Genomic DNA, 23,178 nt, shown 5'->3' on the forward strand with positions numbered 1-23,178 from the left:
TTTGTAAGTGTTTTGTATTTTGCATGTGTTTTGTATTTTGTATGTGTTTTGTATTTTGTAAGTGTTTTGTATTTTGCATGTGTTTTGTATTTTGTATGTGTTTTGTATTTTGTAAGTGTTTTGTATTTTGCATGTGTTTTGTATTTTGCATGTGCTTTGTATTTTGCATGTGTTTTGTATTTTGTACGTGCTTTGTCTCTAGGGGCCACCGTAGGTCCAACTTCACTGGATGTAACATCCAGTACGTGTAACATTGCGGTGACAAATTAAGGCTCATCATCTAGAGTGCTAAATTGTCAGAAATGTAAGGTAGCTCAGTAAATGAACTTGTGCTCATTGCTCTGTATTATTTAAACATTCAGACCCCCAAAGGTCTTTTTAGTCATCTGTTTGTTTTGTCTGTGGTTCAACAGGTTTCTGTCTTCCTGTCTTCCATTTCTTACAACACATTCACACTGTTACGCATACACAACCCAACTCTGCATGGCCACAGATGCAGTATTTGTTAGTCCCGCAGTGGGAGCTTAGATGAATATGTTCAAGCTATTTCTGTTTGGTTATGTGTTTTGCGCTTATGAGTGTAAGCTTACAGTACACTTTAGTGGCAGATTTTTAATGGTGGAGTATACTGAATTAATGTTTTCTTCCATACTAAATAGTGAATTATAGGTTTGTGTAAAAACTTTTTTTCATTTCTACAGAACAGGTGTGAGCAACAGAACCCTGGCTGATGGAGAACATAGTGCGCTTCTTAATCATCCTCTCCACTGGTAAGATCACCACACAGGAACCACACTTTGTGATAGTTTGTTCATACATGTGTGCTGTATTCATGCTGTGCTGTGTCATACATTATACGTTGTTGTATGCTGCTGTGTGTAGGAATATTCACTTAGAAACATAAAAAAATAGGAGCATTTACTAACTTTTTCTCTGTGTAACCGCTATTTAGTGTGAGAATTAGAGTTTCCACTTTCACCTATACTCTTTCACTTATATAAGAGCTATTAATTATTAGCTTAAAGCACAGTACACACTGGCTTCAGTGAACTTATTTACTGATGAATCACATCTGTGCTTGTAAACTCTGATCTGAAAGACTGTAATGTAAACTCCTGCAGTGCCATGTTAAAAGTCCATCCATCTATTGATCTTCTGCTTATCCAATTCAGACTCGGACCCACACAGTGTACTGTAACTGTTTGTTTGTCTCTTTAATGTTATGGCACACACAATGCTTCCAGCTCAGCACCTTTGATTTCTCCATGGCCAGCTTTCCAGTTGGATCCACGCTCCACTGCAGGTCCCCAGCATCATTAAAGAACAAACAGTTCAGCAGAGTTCAGCAGTGTGATTCCTTCCACCTGGCCCAAAGCCTCCATGGCACTGCCCCTCCACTGCAGCAGAGCCAGAGATCACACCACTGCCACATAAGTTGAATTTTTTTTTTTTTTAATACTGTGTGCTGTATTTTAACAGTTTCCAGTAACAATGACAATGACCTGGACTGGAACTTTTGCGGCACATGGCACCATGGCAACAACCCCCTGAGCCTGAACCTCAACATCTCTACTGGCTGTAAAGGAATCTCCATTTCAGCCAATGAGAGCTTTCTGTCCATCAACGGGCAGATCACAGCCCAGTGTAGGAGATCTGAAGTGATTACCTTCAAGCACCTTGGACTTGAGTCAGGGGAGGACATCAAGTTCTGTCTGGACTGGGAGCCACTGCTGGACCAGTTAATGCTGACAGTAAGTGATAACAATTTTTAAATTTAAGTGTGGGTTCTAAATGCTATTTTTTTTTTTGTTTCATCATTTGACACCCATTATTTTACTCAATAACATTAAAGTTCAGGAGAACTCAACTAAAAATGAGCGTGAGGTAGTTAAATGAAAGATGTGGAAAAAGCACATGTGTATAATAATATACCACCACCACATTCTAAAAGCCATATAACAAAATGTAAAATTTATATGATGTTCTGTACACTGCATACACTACACTAGCTAAATTCAAGATTATTATGATAATTTCTGTTTTTTGTTTTTGTTTTTCCTGTTGTGATGTTCAGGTAGGAGAGAAGAAGCTTATTCTGTGCTCACCTGCAAGCCTGCAGGATTCCTGCTGCACTGACCTGAGTAATGGCCCAAACACACAAGGAGCAGACTACGGCATCCTCAATACCGAGATTAATCATGATTTCATCACCGACAAAACACGGATGGCGTACAACTTTCAAGCAAATTCCACCAACTACAGTAAGGAAGATTACACATATTGTGTCAGCATATTCTTGATAGAAAATCTGTGAATGAAATATATTTAGCAAAAAATAAAATTGATGTTCTGTACTGTTTTATTTGTTCCAATAACTCAGTTTGTCTGTAATGTTGTTCATATTTAGCTTTGCTGAACCAGCATTTCAGATTTCTGTTATCAAGTGCAGCATGTCAGAATCAGAACTTTCTCTTCTTTTCTGTTTTTGCAGCAGAATTATGTGAACAGGCGAAACGGGAATCCGGCCCCAACAAGTAATTTCCTCTCTTTTCCTCACATGCACCAGTTTATTGCAGGGATATCATGGCAGGATGTTGTAGACTTGATCCTTCCTGAAGTACACAAACTTTGATTACAAACGAGGAGTGAAGACATTAGCTGTCTGATGTAATATTGCTCCATTCAAATGAAACATGACAAACTTATAATCATGGCTGTGCCTGATGTTTGTGTCCAGGTGTGCTGAGCCTCCATACGCTCACAAATCTGATGTGGAGATGAAGGAAGATTTCAAAGGCCACAGCGTCACATCACCTGTAAGACAAACACACAAAAGTTAAAGAGACTTGTCTTCAGATTAACCTTTTCTTTTTCAAACCAACCAGTGTGAGAAGGCTTTGATGATTTATTTTTAGAGAGTGGATGCTCTGTGATAGTGTGTCAGCTGTTGTATTGCAGTGTTACTGTTCTGAACTACCTCATCTTACAATCTCATTTAATTATAGCTACATTATAAAAAAGATAAAATTGAACAAAATTTTATTTGTAATAAACTATACTGAAACAAAATGAAATTTATTAAATTTCAATTATTTTTCAAAAAAACATTTGCAGTTCATTGTAATTCATTTATGTCGCCCACTGTGGCACACAGATATATTTTTATAGGTTAAGAGGAACACAGAGGGCAGAAAACATGTCAGGTTTTGGATTTGTGTACACTCAGTAGTGTCAGTTATTATTTGGTGTAGTAATGAGTTTAAAAACTGGAGGAGTGAAGAATGAAGTTAGCCTTACCTTTGCTTTCTTTAGTGCTCAGGCTGTGATGAAATGCAACCTTTCCTCCTTAGACACACAAAAATGTCCCACTCTGCAGAGTAATATCACCTCTTAAATCCAATTATTAGGTTTCTGTAGGTTTCACCTGAATCACACATCTGCAGAAGTGAGGTTTCACTTTCAGTCATACGACTGGGATGAAGATTCATATTTTTAGAGTTTGCACTGCTGACATTAGCAAAAAACCTTCTTTGCATCTGAGACTGTGTGCTTCCATTTTTAATCCAGACTTACTTTACAGCACATTTTTGAATAACCTAGAGTATTCATGCAAGTAGAGGGGAGAAGTGATGTAGTACAGAAAATAGGGTGGGAGGTTAGTCACATAAAAGTGACTGATGGCAGCATTCTACTGACGATTACAGGATGGTGTTGAAAGCTGACTTTTTTTTCCCCCTCTAAACGACCCTAAAATAGAGTCATTTAGTAACCCAACAATCTCAAAGCAGAGCTACAAGCAGAGCTGCAGAGTGAAGCAGGTTTTGCTTACATTGTAAAAACTCACAGTTCTTATATGTGCTGTCTTTTCCAGGCCATTGCTGGTAGACCTGTCAAGTCCAATATCACTGTCCACCTCCCTGCTGCCTTAAAACAAGCTGCGAAAAATGTTAACAATGTAGCCTGCACTTTCTTCAAGAACATCTCCCTGTTACAGGTAAGGCTGTTTGCTTTCAGTCGATACAGGCACATATGACAGGATTTCAGGTGACCTTATTTAGCTGTCAGCCTGCAATTTTTTCCAGTGTTCACATTTGCGATTCTATCTGGAATACTTTTGTTGCTTTGTGTGCAAATATTTATGCTGCATTGTGTAAGATGAAGGTCAAGTTGTGTGTGTTTGTTTCAGGAGGCTCACAAAACTGCCAAGCCTATCAATGATGTGGTGGAAATCACGGTGGAGAACGAGATCATCAGAAATCTGCCTGAACCCATTAGGATAGATTTTTACCATGAAGCCGTATCTGTAAGTTTGTGTGTTTCTGTGGCGTTTAGCCTGTATCAGTATGCTCCCCACCCACTTTATATTACTTAAAGCTACTTCCTTAAACTGACACTTACTGTACCAAATAGTAACTGCTGAATTGACTGCAATGTGCTGCAGTGCAAATATCAGTAAACACTCAGGGTGACAAATATGGCTTAGGTGCAGAAAACAAAAGCAAAATGCTGTTAAGTTCTGTAATATCAGCCTGTTGACCTCAAAGGTGCAACAAGCACAGAAACCATGTGTAGCAAAAATAGACTGCGGTCTTAATGCGCATAGTTTCTGTGAAGTAGTCATGGTGACACATGAAACTCCCTGTTTTTATGTTAACTGTGATCTAAACATTCTTTAGCATTATGGCGATACACAGTAAGCCAGATTATGTATGCAGCAAATAGGAAACAACTTTAAAGGAACTAAAATGTAAATATGTCCAACAAATGCGATATATGCAACTTCTTATTGGGAGATGTCTGCAGCTCACATCTTTGTTCCCTCTTTATTTCAGGAAAGCTATTTAAGGACATGTGTTTCTTGGGACACTAGAAAAGGTTGGAATCCTTTAGTGGCCATGCATACAGAGGTTTGCAAAAGTATTCGGCCCCCTTGAACTTTTTCACATTTTGTCACATTACAGCCACAAACATGAATCAGTTGCATTGTATTGGTCTTTCACGTGGAATTCCAAAGTGGTGTACACATGAGAAGTGGAACGAAAATCATACATGATTCCAAACATTTTTTTTACAAATAAATAACTGCAGGGTGGGGTGTGCGTAATTATTCAGCCCCCTTTGGTCTGAGTGCAGTCAGTTGCCCATAGACATTGCCTGATGAGTGCTAATGACTACATACAGCGCACCTGTGTGTAATCTAATGTCAGTACAAATCCAGCTGCTCTGTGACGGCCTCAGAGAATATTGGGAGCAACAACACCATGAAGTCCAAAGAACACAGCAGACAGGTCAGGGATAAAGTTATTGAGAAATTTAAAGCAGGCTTAGGCTACAAAAAGATTTCCCAAGCCTTGAACATCCCACGGAGCACTGTTCAAGCCATCATTCAGAAATGGAAGGAGTATGGCACAACTGTAAACCTACCAAGACAAGGCCGTCCACCTAAACTCACAGGCCGAACAAGGAGAGCTGATCAGAAATGCAGCCAAGAGGCCCATGGTGACTCTGGACGAGCTGCAGAGATCTACAGCTCAGGTGGGGGAATCTGTCCATAGGACAACTATACTAGACCTCAGTGCATCGTTCGATACTGTCGACCATAATATCCTATTAGAGCGATTAGAACATGCTGTAGGTATTACAGGTACTGCACTGCAGTGGTTTGTATCATATCTATCTAATAGACTCCAATTTGTGCATGTAAATGGAGAGTCCTCTTCACATACTAAGGTCAATTATGGTGTTCCACAGGGTTCAGTGCTAGGACCAATTCTGTTTACATTATACATGCTTGCCCTAGGCAATATTATTAGAAGACATAGCATACATTTTCACTGCTATGCAGATGACACCCAGCTCTATCTGTCCATGAAGCCAGATAACACACACCAATTAGTTAAACTGCAGGAATGTCTTAAAGACATAAAGACCTGGATGGCCGCCAACTTTCTGCTTAATTCAGATAAAACTGAGGTTATTGTACTCGGCCCTGAAAAGCTTAGAAATATGGTATCTAACCAGATTTTTACTCTGGAGGGCATTACCTTGGCCTCCAGTAATGCTGTGAGGAACCTTGGAGTCATTTTTGACCAGGACATGTCCTTCAACGCACATTAAACAAATATGTAAGACTGCTTTCTTCCATTTGCGCAACATCTCTGAAGTTACAAATATCCTGTCTAAGAGTGACGCTGAAAAACTAGTTCATGCTTTTATTACTTCCAGGCTGGACTACTGCAATTCGTTATTATCAGGATGTGCAAAAAACTTGCTGAAAAGCCTTCAGCTAATCCAAAATGCTGCAGCAAGAGTCCTGACAGGGACTAGAAAGAGAGAGCATATTTCTCCTGTATTGGCTTCCCTTCATTGGCTTCCTGTTAAATCCAGAATTGAATTCAAAATCCTGCTCCTCACATACAAGGTGTTGTGTCCCCCACAAGCCATGTGGGGGACACAGCAAACATGTGGAAGAAGGTGCTCTGGTCAGATGAGACCAAAATGGAACTTTTTGGCCAAAATGCAAAACACTGTGTGGCGGAAAACTAACACTGCACATCACTCTGAACGCACCATCCACCATCTCTTCATCTGGGACAGGGAAGCTGGTCAGAGTTGATGGGAAGATGGATGGAGCCAAATACAGGGCAATCTTGGAAGAAAACCTCTTGGAGTCTGCAAAAGACTTGAGACTGGGGCGGAGGTTCACCTTCCAGCAGGACAACAATCCTAAACATAAAGCCAGAGCAACAATGGAATGGTTTAAAACAAAACACATCCATGTGTTAGAATTGCCCAGTCAAAGTCCAGATCTAAATCCAATCAAGAATCTGTGGCAAGATCTGAAAACTGCTGTTCACAAACGCTGTGCATCTAATCTGACTGAGCTGGAGCTGTTTTGCAAAGAAGAATGGGCAAAGATTTCAGTCTCTAGATGTGCAAAGCTGGTAGAGACAGACCCTAAAAGACTAAATAAATCAGTCTTTGCAGCAAAAGGTGGTTCTATAAAGTGTTGACTCAGAAGGCTGAATTATTACACACACACACCCCACTTTTCAGTTATTTATTTGTAAAAAATGTTTGGAATCATGTATGATTTTCAATCCACTTCTCACGTGTACACCACTTTCTGTTGGTCTTTCATGTGGAATTCCAATGCAATTGATTCATGTTTGTGGCTATAATGTGACAAAATGTTGTCACATTACAAAAGTTCAAGGGGGGCCAATACTTTTGCAAGCCACTGTATTTGACATTATTAATTATTATCTATCTGTATTTCCCATTTTCTTTCCCATAATTCCCACCAATGAGCTTTAACTGATTTATATTTTCCTGCTGCAGATTCTCTGCAGGTGAACTGGTCAAATGATGGATGTGAGACACAACAGAAAGGGGAAAACCACACTGTGTGTCTGTGTAACCATACAACTTACTTCACTGTCCTGGTGGTAAGACACCGCTTTTCATACAACAATAAAAACAGTAATGAGATGTTGCTTATAAGTACTAAGTCGTTTTAAAGATGTATAAAATAGATGTTCTCTCCACCAGAGTGTGAATGCGAGAGTGAATGAATAGTGGCATTGTAAAGCGCTTTGGGTGCCTTGAAAAGCGCTATATAAATCCAATCCATTATTATTATTATTATCTCTCCACACCGTTACATATTCCATATGTACGGGGTACGACCCCCCCCCCCCCCTTGGTCATGGCGTGTGGATATTTCTTTAAGACACTCCGGCACGCCCGGTGTGACCATGAGCTGGGTCTCCTCCAACACCTGCTGCTGATTCACTGCTGGCCCCTCCCACAGCATCCCTCCCATGGCTCCACCTCTGAGGCCTGGGCCAGTGGAGGTTGACTATCAAGCGGCAGATGCTGAAGAGGTTTCCATCCTCTCCTTCGGTGTTGCCCACCTCTCCCTGGTCTGCTCCCTGCTGGTCCCTAGGCACAGTGTTGGGCGAGATGGGTCCCTTCAGCTCTTGATTGGAGCATGCCAGTTGTGGCAACTTGCCCTTCCTGGGGTCCCGTCTAATAGAGCGGACCTCAAAGTTGATGCTATCACGCAGCCATAGCGCCTCCTATCTCAGGTGCTGCTGCTGCCTGATTGGTCTGGTTGCAGGCAGTTGAGTGCCCTGCCCCCCAGCATTTATGGTCCCCTTCCCGCAGTTGGTTGCTGCCATGGTGGGAGTAGTAGCCTTTAGCCCTGCCCCTGGTCCCTCTGGATACCCCTTCGGGCCCTCATGTGCAGGGCAGCATGCCCTACAAGGGCGTGAGGGTAACTGCTGCCCTGCTGGTGGCCATTTTGTCGCTCGCTTTATAGGGATGGAGCTTGACACAACAGCTGCAGGCAGGGTGGGGACATGGTGAGCCTCCCCCATCCTGTGCCTCTAAGGAGAGCAGGCTAAAATGGGGATGATGGCTGCAGTGTTCCCTCCCATGGCTCCGCCTCTGTGAGGCCTGAGCCGGTGGAGGTTGATTATCGTGAGGTGGATGTTGAAGAAGCTTCCTTCCCATCTGGCTGCCACTGGAGTGTGTCCCGGACGGGTGAACCCATGTCTGGGTTGCCTGATTCCGGGCCCCTCCCACAGTGTTCCCTCCCATGGCCCCGCCTCTGTGAGGCCTGGGCTGGTGGAGGTTGATTGTCAGGAGGTTGATGCTTATGACGCTTGGCTCCAGTCAGACGACCAGAGTTGTCTCATGGGACTGCCTGTCTACCCTGCAGCCACCTCGCTGTGCTGAGGGGCCTATACAGGCGTGTGGAGACAGCAGTGTTCAGTTGAGGCGGGTAGGACCTCGGAGCTTAGGCTCAGCTGTACTCCAGCCACCCTCCTCCCTCCTGACATCTTTTGAGTTGGGCCTCGTGGCCAGGACTGCTGAAGGCTGTGTTCCCCTGGCATATTGCCCGCGCTTCACCAGTTTATGCGCCAGTTGGCTCGGCCACCAGTTGACAGTTCTCCGGCCTGCGGCGCTGGCTCTCTGTCTGGGAGATTGCCCAACTGTTGCGAGTCTACGTGGCCAGCAGGGCCCACTCAGTGAGCTGACACCCATGGTGAGTCACTTCCCTGGCTTCACTGTAGCTCCAGGCTGTCTTCCCCTGGCGTGTTGCCCGCAGTTGCCGACTTACGCGCCAGTTGGACCTCGCTGCAGCGAGTGAGCATTCTCCAGCCTATTTTAGACGGATTTTCTCTGGCATGTCAGCTGCTGCAACTCCTGGCTGTGTTCCCCTGGAGTATTCCCTGCATTTGCCGGTTTACACGCGAGCTGGACCTTGCTGTGTTTGATTCTTCAGCCGGCAAGTGAGTGTTCTCCAGCCTGCAGCGCTGTGCACGAGTGTCTTGTTTGAAGTTCACTCTTGCTGCTCCCCTGTCTGCACACAGTGCTAGCGACCGCTCAGCCCTGGGGCAGACCTTTGGGTTAAGTCCCCGCTTGGCCTTCAGTGGGCTAGACCGCACCTCCGTCTGTGGACAGCTGGGCGGCGCCGTGGCTGTGTGGATGGACCCTTCAGGTCGCATCCCTGCCTTGGCCCTTCATCTTTGCAGCTGTACTGCTGCTGCGGGCTGTGTTCCCCTGAGTGAGCTGACACTTGACCCTTGACTGTCCGCCAGTGTCTCGTCAGGCCCACTCTTGCTGGCCCCCTGTCTACGGATGGCTCAGAGTGGCTGCTATGCCCTGGTGGCGAACCTTGGGTCGCTCCTCACTTGGGCCCTCAATGGCCTGAGCCACCAGCCCCTCCCCTGTCGTGGATGATGCAGGTTGGCTGCTCAGCTCCTGGGACAGGCCCTGGGCCTCGTCCTACCTCGGCCATCCACTGAGTGGCTGAGATGCTGCGAAAGGCTCTTTTCCCCTGGCACTGTGTCACTGCCTAGTGCCAGGTGGGGATCTGTTGTGACTTGGCAACTCCAGCCGGTGGCTACGACTTCCCGACTGGAGCGTCATCGCGGATTTCGGTCACGGCGATAGCCAGCTGCTGTGCACGAGTGGCTTGGTAGGTTGTGTTCCCCAGGCGTATTGCCCGTGTTTGCTGGCTTTCATGCCAGTCTGACCTCGCTGGGGCGAGTGACAGTTCTCCAGCCTAGTGTAACTTCAGTCAGTGAGTGAGAGCTCCCTAGCCTGCTATGCTGGCTCCCTGTCTGGTGCTTTGCCTGTGTGTCACGGGCTTACATGGCCAGCACGGGGACACCCAGTGAGCTGGGACTTTGTGTCTGACCTCGAGTGTCTCGTTTGCGAGTTCACTCTTGAAGCTGTAGTGACAGTGCTGGGGCAGCTACTTGGCAGCTCGGTGTGCTGCGCTCCCTGGCGGTCTGCTTTGCGGTTCCCGGGCTGACCTTAATCGGCCAATCACTTGCGGTCCTGCATGACTGATTCAGGCCAGTCTGGGGTCTGCAGACTGCTGCCTCCACCCCTTGGCTCAGGCTATGCGTCTGCGAAGCCCTGACCAGGGTGGTGTGCCTGTTGGTGCGTGGTCACTGACTCCCAGCACTTTCACTCTCAGCGGTTCAGTTGCACTGTCTCCTCGCGGGGTGTCTTACAGAGTTACCCTGTACATATGGAATATGTAACGGTGTGGAGAGAGTCTCTGACTAAGAGAACCAAGGTTACACCGTAGCCTTACGGGGGGGGTTGTGTTGCCTTTTTTTTTTTTTTTTTTAATTTACACTTAGGTAATCTGTTTATCTTTTCAGTACTCCCATGCAAATATCTAGCAATGACTATTCCATTAGACACATGCCAGTATCTTCAAACACAAGGAGTTTGCATTGTATTTTGTATTCTTATACTATAACTGCATTTCTTGCATTATATAGTTCTGCTTCTAGATGTTATATTTCAACACTGTCATCCAATTAAATACACAGTACATACAATACATAGATTTGAGGATTTCAGTTTTTTGTACTTTCTCTTAAACTGGCTGCTGTAACAAGGTATTTTCTTAAGTTTTGGAATAAATAGTGTTTTTGTCTTATCTTATTTGAAGAACATTTGGGGTATTTAAGTATAGTATACATATTAATATTAATATAGGATTACTGAATTATTGTAAGTGCAAGCAACAATAGAACAAGTTCATACAAAAACTTGGTGGCATTACTGTGATCTTGTGGTTAACTTGCTGAAAATAGAGATGCAGCTCATGTACCAAAATATGTGAGCCGTATCACCCTTGATGTTAATAACAGAATCGTATTACTGTTTTCTCACCACATTCTTGTCATTTAAAAACTGGAAATGTTTCTTTGTTTTGTTATGTTTTTTTTTTTTTAACAATTTCTGGACATGTGAACCAAATTTATTTTCAGATTAAAATACCTTTGCATGGTCTGGCTATGTTTGCACAACTGATTGTCGAGGTGTCTTAACCTCACACTATAAAGTGCTTTGAGATGACCGTTGTTGTGTTTTACTGCTATATAAATAAAATGTATTTGATCTCAAGTACAGCTGCAATCTGCAAAAAGTGAAAGAAAAGTGCTGCTTTTTTTTTTTTTTTTTTTTTTTTTTGTTTCATCTCATCATAGATTATGCTGCCATTTGTCATTTTGGCTGTTTTTTGTTAATCTTTCAGGTTTGGTAAGCAAGAAGTGCTGTTTGTTGACATCATGCAGCACCCTTCACCCTACCTGAGGAACAGGTACCTGGCCACAGGAAAGACTTCAGCTTCAAATCATAATCCAACTACTCCCACAGTTAACTATGAAGAAAACTTCATGGTTAACTGTGTATTATGCAGCATTTTAGAGGCAAACAGTTTATTTATATGTACAGCAGTATGACTCTTTCTTTATCTCATACCAACTGTTGCACCTGTGTTTCAGTTTGGATCTCATATCCAGTAGATGTTCTTGTACACTGTGTCATCTTTATAAAGTCTCACAATCCAGCTTGTCACTTCAGCGTTTTCAGTATACCAAATCTAAGTGAGCTGCAATTTTATACAAGCTGGAACAGCTGAGGTAGGTTTTGTTGCACACAGGTGAAACAGCTGTGGTCAAAGGTTTTGGTTTAAGTGTCACTAATGCCAAAAAATGTATTTATTTGCCATTAAAAGTCTTGAATGAATGAATAAATGAATGAATTGCTCATGACTGCTTTTCACTGTGTCACAGAAACATGTATTAAAAAATAAATAAACAACTTGAATAAAAATGTAAGCAGCAAAGTGTATGAAACAAGGCCATGAGCGAAGCTGGTTTGGACCACGTAGTTGTTTGCCAACAATATACCCACCAATACAACATCACTGTAGTTCTCACCAAAGGGAGGAAAGCAGCAGTAAGATGAGCTCAGTAGTAGAACAGAATCAATACAATACCCATAGTTCATTAGATCAGAATTGTACAGCTCATGCAGCACCACCTGAGGCAAATGTTCCAATAGCTCGACTACCATGGTGAACATGACATCAATGATGATGATGACAATGACAGTGGAGACAAATATAATTTAGATCAATTACCCCAGTTGCTAAGAAAGCTTTCTACTTCCCTTTCCAAAAATAACCTTTTACTCTGTATGTTGTGTAGCTGAGACTAGACGGAATATAAGCCAAGAAAGAAATCCCATCTTATGAATGCTACGTGTAGCAGACTACATGTAGCATGCATAACATTTTATGACAGTTCATAAATTCATGTAAAAGTATCCTGATAACACCTGGAAGCTTTGAAAATAAACATGACCGTTTGTGCTTTTGTTCTGCGCCATAAATGTAATGTTGTTGATTCAAAATAATGATTAATAACTATATATTATGATAACTTGTTCGAAAATTCCTGACAGTCATTTTGATTGCTTAGAAAAGTCTCCAAATGAACAGCCACTATACTGTAGTGCAATTATAAACATCTGGATTAGAAATCAAGTAAAAACAGATGGTTTAAAATACTAAAGAATGTATATCTAATGCTCATCCTGTAATTTTTGTCCTGCTTCACTCAATTTCTCATTTTGCTTTTAGTTACTTACATTTGCTAGTCGAAAACATGTGGTTTAATGTTAAAATGCAGTGAGTCAAAAATAGCTATGAGACTAAACAGGGCACAACAGGATTGGACTCCTGTGCAGCTGCTGGAGCTGATCAGGCCCACTGAAAATTTAACTAAAAATGCTAATCAATCTTAATGAAACTAACTTCAAGCTGCACAGAGCAGATGAAACAGCAGGACGTCTGCTGAACATTTAGTCTAATTTCAAAATGGAAGACCCTGAACAGACTGAATGCTTTGCTTATGAAATGTTCCCGGTGTTTTTCAAGCCAGGCAAAAGATGTCACATACACAGACACACCCTTTATATTCCTGGGATAAAACCAGTCTCAGGATCATACCTCTGAGACAGGAACCGCTTTGACTAAACAGCAGTATTTGATGTACTCAGAATTAGACTGATCAATTGAGCTTCTTTTATCCATATCGCCCTGTAAAAAAAAACAAAGCAACCTCTATTATAAAACATCTACCTTGCCAAGTCACACATATTTCTACATATAATTCCACAATTCGCTACATCTTGCTTAAGATGATGGCCATTGCTGTGCAGCAAATCAATAACAGTGATCGCTCTGTGATGTTTACTCAGAATGTCCCAGGTTTATATCTGTAAGCCAGCTAGACTAGCTGTTTTTTCTGCAACTTTTCTCATTTGCAGTCAGGTTTTGACAGGACAGATCATTTAAAATAATAATTATGGAATTTTACAGACAATTTTCAAAAGCCATAAAGCAGCTACGTGCATACAACAACAGCTAGCAGACTGGACTAAAACTAAAGCTCCAAATCTGACCAAGGCACAAATCTGAAACTAAAAGGTTCTCTTTTGAGATGAAATGAAGATTCTGAGATACAAGATGTCTGGAGCATAGTTTACTTTAGGAGACAGGATGTGCAGAAGTTCCACAACTGGACTAAAGATGTGGAATGAACAAAGTGTCTGTGTGGACATGATTAAGAACAAAAAGAAATAGTGCATATTAGTTATGTGTTTCAAAAATAACAACAGTGGGTTTAAAAAAAAAAAAAAAAAAAAAAGGCTTACAGCATCTCATACTGTGAAACAGGGTGAGTTACACTAAACCCACCTCAGCTGGTCAGCTTGAAACACTCAAGAGTCACTGAATTCAACACATGGAAAACATGTTATGTTGGTTGAAAAAAAAAAAAACCAGCAAGAAACTGCAAGCAATGAGGCCAAGAGTAAATAAAGGCAATGACATTACAGGGATGAGTCACTGTCCTCAAATAGCAGCAGTAGTATTTTCTCCCCTTCTTCATTAGAAAATAAATAAGACCAATAGTTTAGATCAATGTTAAACACACTCACACCTTTTAGTTAGGACCCAGGAGAGAATATTAACCTGCATTATGCTCTGGTCCCTGCAGTCATGTTCATAGCACCAGTGAAGTCTCAAAGGCATATACTGTTTAAAAGGCATATAGTATATAAAATTACCTGCTAAACTTAATAAGGATTAATAATAAATAAAGTGCATAACCACCTCTCTACTGCACCTTGAAATGTTTTCCCAGAACAAAAATCTTTGTTTGTTTTATACAGCTGAAGGCCACATCTGTTGGCTGTGAGGATGCACAAACTCCTGGGTTTTAAAGTGTAACAGTCTATTGACTTTTGTCCATCTCAGTCAGCACACAGAAGCAGGTGTACTGGGTGAAGTCAGTCAGAGAACCTGCAGAAAACAGACAACACCATGTTGGTTAGTTGACTCAGGTGAAGTTAAGTGAAAATGACAAATCCTTCTTGCTTCCCATGTAGTGCACTCACGCAGCAGCTTAGTGATGACAGGTGGTCGTTTGGACTCTGGCAGGTAGACACCCAGGAAGTAGACTGGAACACCAGACAGGGCAATGGCAATGCCGATCAGGGAGTTGATGGTGTCGCTGTAGAGAGGAACTGCCACCAGGAAAATGGTACAGAGGCAGAACACCACCGGGTATAATAATGAGAGCTGCAGAGAGAGTCACGAGTTCAAAAACAGATCCTCCTAAATAAAAACATAGTATGAAAATATTTGCTTCATCATTATTATTTTGGATTTTATATGAGTAAACCTACACTGTGACATTCTTCATACCTCAGCATAACATCCATCCAGTTACTGTAACTTTACTTATTAGTGAAACAGTCAGCCTAATGTTGGCAAAGCAGAAAAGTGTGTGTAGAAGCTGTTTTTTTTTTTCTAAAGCATTAAATAAAACCAAATTAAATCTGTTTCATTACTTTTAATACTATAATTACATATAATTAAAATGAGTCACCCACATTCTAACATTACATGCATTATATTCAAACTGAACATGGAAAACCTGAGATACCTTAAGAGGTCTGGGTCTGTCTGGCTCCTTCATGCGGAGGTAGATCTGGCCAGCGATGGACAGCCCCATGAAGAACCAGTAGCTAAAGCTGTAGTAATTGATAAGCTGGAAGACGTCTTCCACTGTCAGGTAGATCAGTGACATGACACACTGGACAGCAGACGGGGAAAATGACACCAGAATCTGAGTTTGTGTCATAGTTTGAGCAAGTACAATAGAACAAGTGTGCCAAGGGCCCCTTATGGTTTACGGCCTATGATAGCAGTTTGTATTATATCCTTTTATTTCCCAACACAAGAAATGAAACTGACACCCTTGAGTTTCAATAATGCAATCAAGGAGTAGTAATCACAGGATTCCCAGTGAGCTGTTATTAAGTAGGAGTTTCTTCCACCACTATAATCTGCATTTCTATTTACATACATTGAAGATCAGAGCAGGAATCGGAGTGAATCTCTGTATATGGATCATGGACAGAGCATCTGGAAGGTGACCCTCACGAGATCCCACAAAGAACAACCTGGACACAAAGGATACCATTTCTGCCATTTAAAGATAAATCAACCCGTAAAAATAAATGGTTAAAAAAAAAGAAATCACCACAGTATATTTATTGCACTTCTTAAATCATTGCATATTTGTTTGTTCTACCTGGATGCAGCTATAATAGATGCATTGAGGCCTCCATAGCAGGACAAAGCCACAGCAATGGGAATGGTCCAGCTCATTACACCAAGCGTGTGATCAGCAAACGTCTAAGCAGTAAACAGAAACTGGTTCAACAACTTAAACTCAAACACAAGCATAGTTTTCCATTTCATTAGCTACTTTTCAGTTTGCTTACTCACCACTGCAACTGCATCACTGGCCAGTATAGCACTGACATCCAGAACAGCATAATAGGCAACATTAGTGAGGATGTAAATAATGGTGACAATCGGCATAGAGATGGCAATCGCCATGGGCAGGTTCCTGGAAAAACAGGGTATTTGATCAGGCTGAGTATTTTTGTCACATCTTTTCTACTGAGGAAAATAATAATAATATTATTAAAAAAAAAAAAAACACTGAAAAGAAAATGTACTTTTCAGGACTTTTGATCTCCTCAGTTACAAAGTTGAGAGTGTCCCAGCCAGAGTAAGAGAACAGGGCAGAGTACAGCGCCAATGCAATGTCACCGGGGTCGGTAGATGATCCCTGAAAGGATGATTCGAAGTTGCCTGTGTAGCCTAAAATGGAAACATGACAATCAAAGCAACAGTCTGTGAAATCTCATTGCATTCAAATTAACAGTGATAAGATGCCACAGATACACAGCATTAGGTGTTCTGGCGAGAAGTATGTTGATGGTTCCCGAGATTTCAGTTTGGTTTGTAGCACCAAGCAGTTATAAAAGGATTCTGAGGACACATTCGTATGGTAATTAGTAGCTGACTTGAGGTAGCCCCTGCTTTATCACTCACTTTATTCTAAATGAACCTGTAATTTTCAAAATTTTATACCATATTCATTACGACATTGAACTTGCGATTAAGACCATAAAGTCCTTAGGAAAATGTTTACTGAAGCAATATCCAGAGTCAATTTGTCATAAACTTTCATGCAAAGATCTCTGCTTTACTCCTAAGCAGAAGTGTTATTATTTCTGAAGGCACTGCTGACCTTCAGAAATAATAACAATCTAAAGCAATCCATTAATCAGGATTAATGCATATCAATATGATTATACAGACCTTATCATTAATTGACTTTTTCTTTGGAACTGGAAGGATTCTCGTTTCTGTTTATAGTTTGGGTTTGTTCACCAAACACATTACAGTAGACTTTGTGTGGATGAAGTTAATCAGTCTTTGTACTGATCAAAAGAAGGACTTGAGACTGGTGGCTGCCATCTGATGATTTAGATTTTTTTTTTAACTTGTTTTTTTAATAGTGTGCATTTGCAGGCGATGACCACCACAGAGAAGAGGAAGACATCTTGACTTTACTTGAAGACTCCATAAATAGTTGTTGGCCTGACCAGGTAAACTAGAGAACTATCCAATGAGTTCCAAGACTGCTTTTGCATTGGGTTTGCTTTAAAACCTGGAGGATACATTCATTTTTATGAAGGTTCTGTACTATTTCAAGAATGGGTTTACAGCTACACTGTTAACTTTCTTCAGCTGCACTGATAATTCAGGACTGAAGTCCTGATTTAAAAGTTCCTAACTGACAAATAGACATTCCATGAATTATGCGTCCAAAACAAAATTAATTTTCCTGACACCTAGAAAACCTCCAACAAGCACTAAAGCCAAGGGATCATCTGTCTGTGGATGTTATTTAATCATAATTTCCAAACTACATGAAAAGGTGAGTACTGTCGTCACCACTCACCTTGGCATAGCTTGACGATGCCAGTGACTATAATGACGATCAGGGCTGCCACCTTAGCGTAGGTGAAAATGTCCTGAACACGGGTGCCCCACTTTACATACGCAGAGTTGATGAATGTCAGCAGGCCTGGAAAGAGAGGAACACTTACTACTGCAGAAAAGGCTAGATAGATATGAGCAGACAGAAGTTGGATATAAACAGAACTAAAGTACTTACAAACACATGCTGCAGCAATGAGCCTGGATGCCGCATACGGTGGCTCACATGTTGGAAAGAGCGGCTGCACCAGGTAGTTTGCAAATGTGATGGCTATGACTGCCTGGCTTGTGGGCTCAATAATCAGCAGAGATGTCCACAAACGAATAAATGCAATAAAACCACCAAATGACTCCAGTATGTATGCATAAGAGGCTCCTGATTTGGTGATTGTGGTGCCCAGCTCAGCATAACAAAGGGCCCCAATTACTGAGAACAGACCTCCAATCGCCCAGATGACTAGTGAGAGTCCGTAAGAGGCACTGTAAATGAGGACACCCTTCGGGGACACGAAGATCCCAGAGCCTATCATGTTTCCTACGATCAGACTGACTCCATTAAGCAATGAGATCTCTTTTTTAAGCTGCATGCTCACTTTGGGTGTTTCCAAAAAGGTAGAAGAGTCACCAGAATTGCCATTCATCTTCTTGGACTCTTCACGGTTGGCCATGGTGCCGCTGCAACAGGGCAAAACCAGCAAGAACTGAAGACCGGCTGTGTGTGCTACAGTCCCTTGTCAATTTCTGAGAACCTCTGAAACAACCTGTCCAACAGAACCAGAAGAAGAAAATTCTTATTGGTAAAGTAGAGAGTAAATAAGATAAGATAAGATAAGATAACCTTTATTAGTCCCACACGTGGGAAATTTGTTTTGTCACAGCAGGAGTGGACAGTGCAAAAGTTATGACGCAAAAATTAGAATACAATAAGAATAAATACAGTACACAACTGTACAGAATAGAATAAAATAAAATACTATATACAGTAGAATAAAATAGAATAAAAATATACAATAAGATAAAAATAGAATACGAATGCTATATACAACTGAGTAAAAATACAACGATGCCAGAAAAGATTATTGCACTTAGTGTTATTGCACATGTGTGGATGTGTGTGCTTGATCAGTTAAAGTCTTTATTATGGAGTCTGACAGCAGTGGGGAGGAAAGACCTGCGAAATCTCTCCGTCCCACACCGTGGGTGCCGCAGTCTCCCACTGAAGGAGCTGCTCAGTGCTGTCACAGTCTGCTGCATGGGGTGGGAGACGTTGTCCAACAGGGATGACAGCTTAGCCGCCGTTCTCCTGTCACTCACCACCTCCACTGGGTCCAGAGGGCATCCTAGAACAGAGCTGGCCCTTCGGATCACCCTGTTCAGTCTCTTCCTGTCCCCAGCAGAGATGCTGCCGCCCCAGCAGACCACGCCATAAAAGATAGCAGAAGCCACCACATATAAGCCACCGCATAGAAGGTCTTCAGGAGTGGGCCCTCCACCCCAAACGACCTGAGTCTCCACAGCAGGTACAGCCTGCTCTGCCCTTTCCTGTAGAGGGCGTCTGAGTTATGAGTCCAGTCCAGTCTGTTGTTCAGATGAACACCAAGGTACCTGTAGCTGTCCACAGCCTCAATGTCCATACCCAAAATAAATTCTCAGCAGTCAGAGAAATGTCCAGTGATTGATTTTCAGGGTATCACTTATTGCCAGAGATAGTCAAGTGGAGAAACATAATTTATAAGGCTATGACATGGACCTTTTTCATTGTGCATGGAGGATGCTGAAGGTTGTTCAGCCTTTAACTTCTGTTAAAAGGGAAATAATTATTTAAAAATAAAAACCAAATTAGAAATTATAAGGCTGCAAAAGTAGTCTGAATATGGGAGAAGCAGTTTAGAATATCAGTGGCTTTCTGTATTGTCAGTGTGGAATGTGCAATTTACAGCTCAATTACATGACCACAACTTGATATGATGAGCTGCTTATTAACTCTTATTATATTCTGCATTAATCATCATTAATGGGCAGCTGCTTGTGCCTGTGTGCATGCGAGGTACATGCTTCACTTCAATCATTAGGCATCTGTTCCTCACGCACAACCTGGCCAGCACACCACCTGTTTACCTCATGATAATTTAACAATCAATGAGTCAAACAAGGTCACAGCTGTTGACTCATCACTCAACAACAGAGGAGATAGAGCTGCCTTCATGGCTGCGTTAAGCTGCCTGTGCCTCATTAAAGCAAAGGGTGACGGTGGTGTGAATCTCCATATGTGCGAAATGCAACAGGTATCATGCAACTCTGCTAACGATCCTGAAGATTACACAACACAAGAAGGATTCAGCATTCAAAGAGAGTTAAAACTAAACAGGCATCCCTTGGAGATCTTTTCATGCAATGGTGATATTCTGGATTTCAACTGACTTTCTCCCTGTGGTTTCAAAAGAAGGCTAAAATATAAAAATAACAACAAAGTACACTGCGTAGTAGGTCAACTGTCCAATGTTAAGAAACACTTGACTACTGTATATACAGAAGATTTTTCCAAGCACAATATATCCAACTGTTAGATTGTTTGACTGAACTGAATCCATATCCATGTTATTTTTATCCATTAGATAATCAGTACTGTACATCAAGCTTCAGTAACTGCAACCCCAAAGCTGGTTTAAAATCGGTAGCATTCAAATCAAATCACATCTAATTTATTTCTATAGCACATTTAAAAGCAACAGAGTTGACCAAAGGGCTTCACAATTAGTTAAAAACATGAGAAAACAATAAAAAAAAAAAAAAAACAAATACAGATGAATTATGTAAGGCAAAGACAATGTATAACATAAAAACAAAATAAACATATTGTTTTGTTTTCCACATTGGAAACGGTGGCTAAAAAATAAGGTTGGTAACAAAAATGTTTATTGTTCAGGAAAATCGCTGCATTTCAGAGGAAAATTGTGTTCATGAACCAAGTAGTTGCATCCTCATTCACTTCATATTCTTTTGATTAACAGACCCAAAAAACCATAACCAATAGTTAGCCGAATCCTGCTTTTGTAAAAGAATCAAGAAATATTCCCATGAGAACTATTTCAAAATTGCTTCCAAGCTTTCTTATATTTTGCCTTACAGTTGTACATTGCGCAACAAAGACGTGATGGCAAGGAGGGTAGTTTTTATAGAAGAAAAATGACCAGGAATTAGTAGGTGAAATGAATCATACTGAAATCTATCTGTACACATCATGTATTCTACTGGTCTCAACAAGTATGTAAGCATGCCAGCATGTTCTGCAATTACAACAAAAAAAGGTTTTATCTGTCCTTGCATTCCATTCAAGATGTGTGTTCAGCAGTGCAGGAGGAGCTACAGGCAGGTAAACACGATAACAGACAGTCCCTAGTAACAAAAGCAAGCAGGGCTTTTAGGGTTTGTTTGTTTTTTTGTTTGCTGTAGTCACAATATGTCTATTGTTTTATATAATTATTAGAGTGGACCACCGTAACAATCTTTAATTTTGGTTTTTTGGTTTCTAAAACGCGGTACTGTTGTGCTGAGCAAAAGCAGCACGTTCAATGACACGTTATTCCCTCCTTTGTGAAATACATTTGTTGGAAATCTAATAAATAATGATGTGAATTTTTTTTCTTCTTAAATTAAATCTGTAAAATGTTGTTTTTAAGGCTAGAGAATTAACCTATATACGGATATGATCTAATAGCTCTCTTGCCAGTCCCCTGCCTACCTCAAAGTCAAAATAAAACATCTGTCAACGCAAAACAGCAGCAGCCGGTGTTTTCTTCCTAAAACAATAACCTTACTTCCGCTTAAGACTTTCAAAATAAAGTTACAACCATCTAGTGCATCTCTGGTAGAAAAGGGCTTTCTCTATTTTCTCGCACATTCTCTCTTTATTTTTCAAGGCAACCTTGCTACATTTTGTTGTCAATTTTATCAGTCAAATCCACGTTCATCAGGTTTTTCGTTACTAAGCATTTACCTCAATTCAAAAACGAAAATGCGTGCGCGGTGAATAATGATATATAGTAAACGAACAAAAAAGTGTAACAATTAATAAAATGGAAAAAATTGGTCTAGTTTACCTTAATGTTAAAAACAGTTCGAACATGAGACTATCCCAATTATATTAGCCTGTTAGCTTATTGTTTGAGCCGACTCACTGCATATCATAGCTTTGATTTCTTTGAGAAAAACCATGAAGTTGCTTTTTTCTTTGTTTTGTTTTTCCCTAACAGCAGAAATTCCCCATCTTTTATCAAGCGACACAGCTTTAATTTCTCACGAATTTAATTGGCTAATTGTAATTTTGGCTTTAATTTTGAATGCGGAGCTTCTTACCTCCTGTACCGTCTCGCCTCTTTGCGGCTAGCTTGTAGCAAACGGACTCCCCCTTTCTCCCGTTTCTCTGTCTAAATTCAGATAGTGCTAAAACTTCCGAACACGAACACATTTAACATAAACTATGCCCGCTAAGTGACGACGGGTTCAGAGCCGTGCTTCCCAGTGGTACCTGTGCTGGTTTTCCTCCTGTCTAATGATTTTGACAGCTGGCCAGCAGTGCGTCCGCATCACCCAGTAAACAACCGGCTGCTGCTCAGGAGGAGACGTCGTCACGTGATCTTGCAGTATTTTTGGCTCTTCGTATACAACTGCGCATACCCATGATCGACATATCATTGTTCCGATACCAAAGAGGGACTAATTGTGTTTACACTGAGGCAAAAAAGATGACAAAAAGTCATCACAGGATGCTACAAATAATAGTATCATCAAGTTGTTGCTGTCATGTTCCTAATCACTTCTCTCAGTTATATTGGCCCCTTGGCACTTGATGTGAGTGTGCAAAAAGCACATGTGTAATTAGAGCATTCCTGTTAGAAGCATGGGGCAGAGGGGTACTTGAACAGAATGTGCCAATATTCTGTTAGTGAGATGTCAGGTGATGAAACAAATGTATCCATGTCAGCACACCCGCAAAAATCCAGGACACATTCATAGCTGTAGACCTTTTGTGCAATGCATAAAAAACAAAGTAGTGTATTACAAAATAACTTTAAGTGATGGGTCTTGTTTCCTAAACAGCAAAAACCATGAAAGGCTCACCACAGAGCAAGTAACTGCTGGCAGCCAAAAACAACCAGTCATAAGTTATTTATTAATGCAACAGTACCGGTAACCTTTTGAGCTCTGATGCCTCACATCACGAGGGTCCTGGGGAGTTTGCATATTTTCACCATGTGCTAGTTTCAAATTCTTTGATTAAACTCAAAATGTGATCTTTTAAGCTTCAAGGAATTATACATGCAATTTCAATAATCGTTTTATCCTTTAAACACTAAAATTGACCAATTATGAATTTGAACAATGATTTTAAGACTTGATTTTGGCACAATGTGTATATATAGCAGCTG

General features: G+C 41.3%; 2 protein-coding genes across 4 annotated transcripts; one reads left to right on the plus strand and one right to left on the minus strand.

The window, feature by feature from the left end:
• The first annotated feature begins 41 nt into the window (after window positions 1-41).
• On the plus strand, window positions 42-12,050 carry LOC146582794 (adhesion G protein-coupled receptor G1-like). 2 transcript variants are annotated; one of them, XM_085291221.1, is made up of 11 exons: window positions 42-304; window positions 702-770; window positions 1,480-1,751; window positions 2,075-2,261; window positions 2,492-2,534; window positions 2,738-2,816; window positions 3,872-3,994; window positions 4,187-4,303; window positions 4,833-4,875; window positions 7,342-7,448; window positions 11,570-12,050. In XM_085291221.1, the coding sequence occupies exons 2-11, from the start codon at window positions 731-733 to the stop codon at window positions 11,576-11,578; spliced, it is 1,020 nt and encodes a 339-aa protein (XP_085147347.1). In that variant the 5' UTR covers window positions 42-304; window positions 702-730; the 3' UTR covers window positions 11,579-12,050. The 2 variants fall into 2 exon arrangements, with proteins under 2 accessions (XP_085147347.1, XP_085147261.1); XM_085291135.1 differs by lacking the exon at window positions 42-304 and adding an exon at window positions 431-580.
• Window positions 12,051-12,117: 67 nt separating this feature from the next.
• Window positions 12,118-22,373, minus strand: slc7a6 (solute carrier family 7 member 6). 2 transcript variants are annotated; one of them, XM_085291026.1, is made up of 10 exons: window positions 22,278-22,373; window positions 17,928-18,510; window positions 17,712-17,837; window positions 16,417-16,561; window positions 16,181-16,304; window positions 15,984-16,087; window positions 15,756-15,852; window positions 15,333-15,482; window positions 14,782-14,965; window positions 12,118-14,686 (listed from the first exon to the last, which is right to left on the minus strand). In XM_085291026.1, the coding sequence occupies exons 2-10, from the start codon at window positions 18,415-18,417 to the stop codon at window positions 14,619-14,621; spliced, it is 1,488 nt and encodes a 495-aa protein (XP_085147152.1). In that variant the 5' UTR covers window positions 18,418-18,510; window positions 22,278-22,373; the 3' UTR covers window positions 12,118-14,618. The 2 variants fall into 2 exon arrangements, with proteins under 2 accessions (XP_085147152.1, XP_085147077.1); XM_085290951.1 differs by having other exon boundaries at window positions 22,106-22,367.
• Between the last annotated feature and the right edge of the window lie 805 nt (window positions 22,374-23,178).

This window comes from Mchenga conophoros, linkage group LG1 (assembly GCF_057382185.1).
Source record: "Mchenga conophoros isolate Kocher_MC1m ecotype Shallow Benthic linkage group LG1, M_conophoros_male_GT1.1, whole genome shotgun sequence".
Taxonomy (NCBI): Eukaryota; Metazoa; Chordata; class Actinopteri; order Cichliformes; family Cichlidae; genus Mchenga; species Mchenga conophoros.

Coding starts and splice junctions, on each gene's coding strand:
- slc7a6 (XM_085291026.1), bottom strand. CDS start 18,417: ATGGCCAACCGTGAAGAGTCCAAGAAGATGAATGGCAATTCTGGTGAC. Junction 15,853..15,983: donor TCTATTATAGCTGCATCCAG/GTAGAACAAACA, acceptor CTTTGTGTCCAG/GTTGTTCTTTGTGGGATCTC. Junction 14,966..15,332: donor ACAGACCCAGACCTCTTAAG/GTATCTCAGGTT, acceptor CTCTCTCTGCAG/CTCTCATTATTATACCCGGT.
- LOC146582794 (XM_085291221.1), top strand. CDS start 731: ATGGAGAACATAGTGCGCTTCTTAATCATCCTCTCCACTG. Junction 771..1,479: donor CTTAATCATCCTCTCCACTG/GTAAGATCACCA, acceptor GTATTTTAACAG/TTTCCAGTAACAATGACAAT. Junction 4,876..7,341: donor TTCTTGGGACACTAGAAAAG/GTTGGAATCCTT, acceptor TTCCTGCTGCAG/ATTCTCTGCAGGTGAACTGG.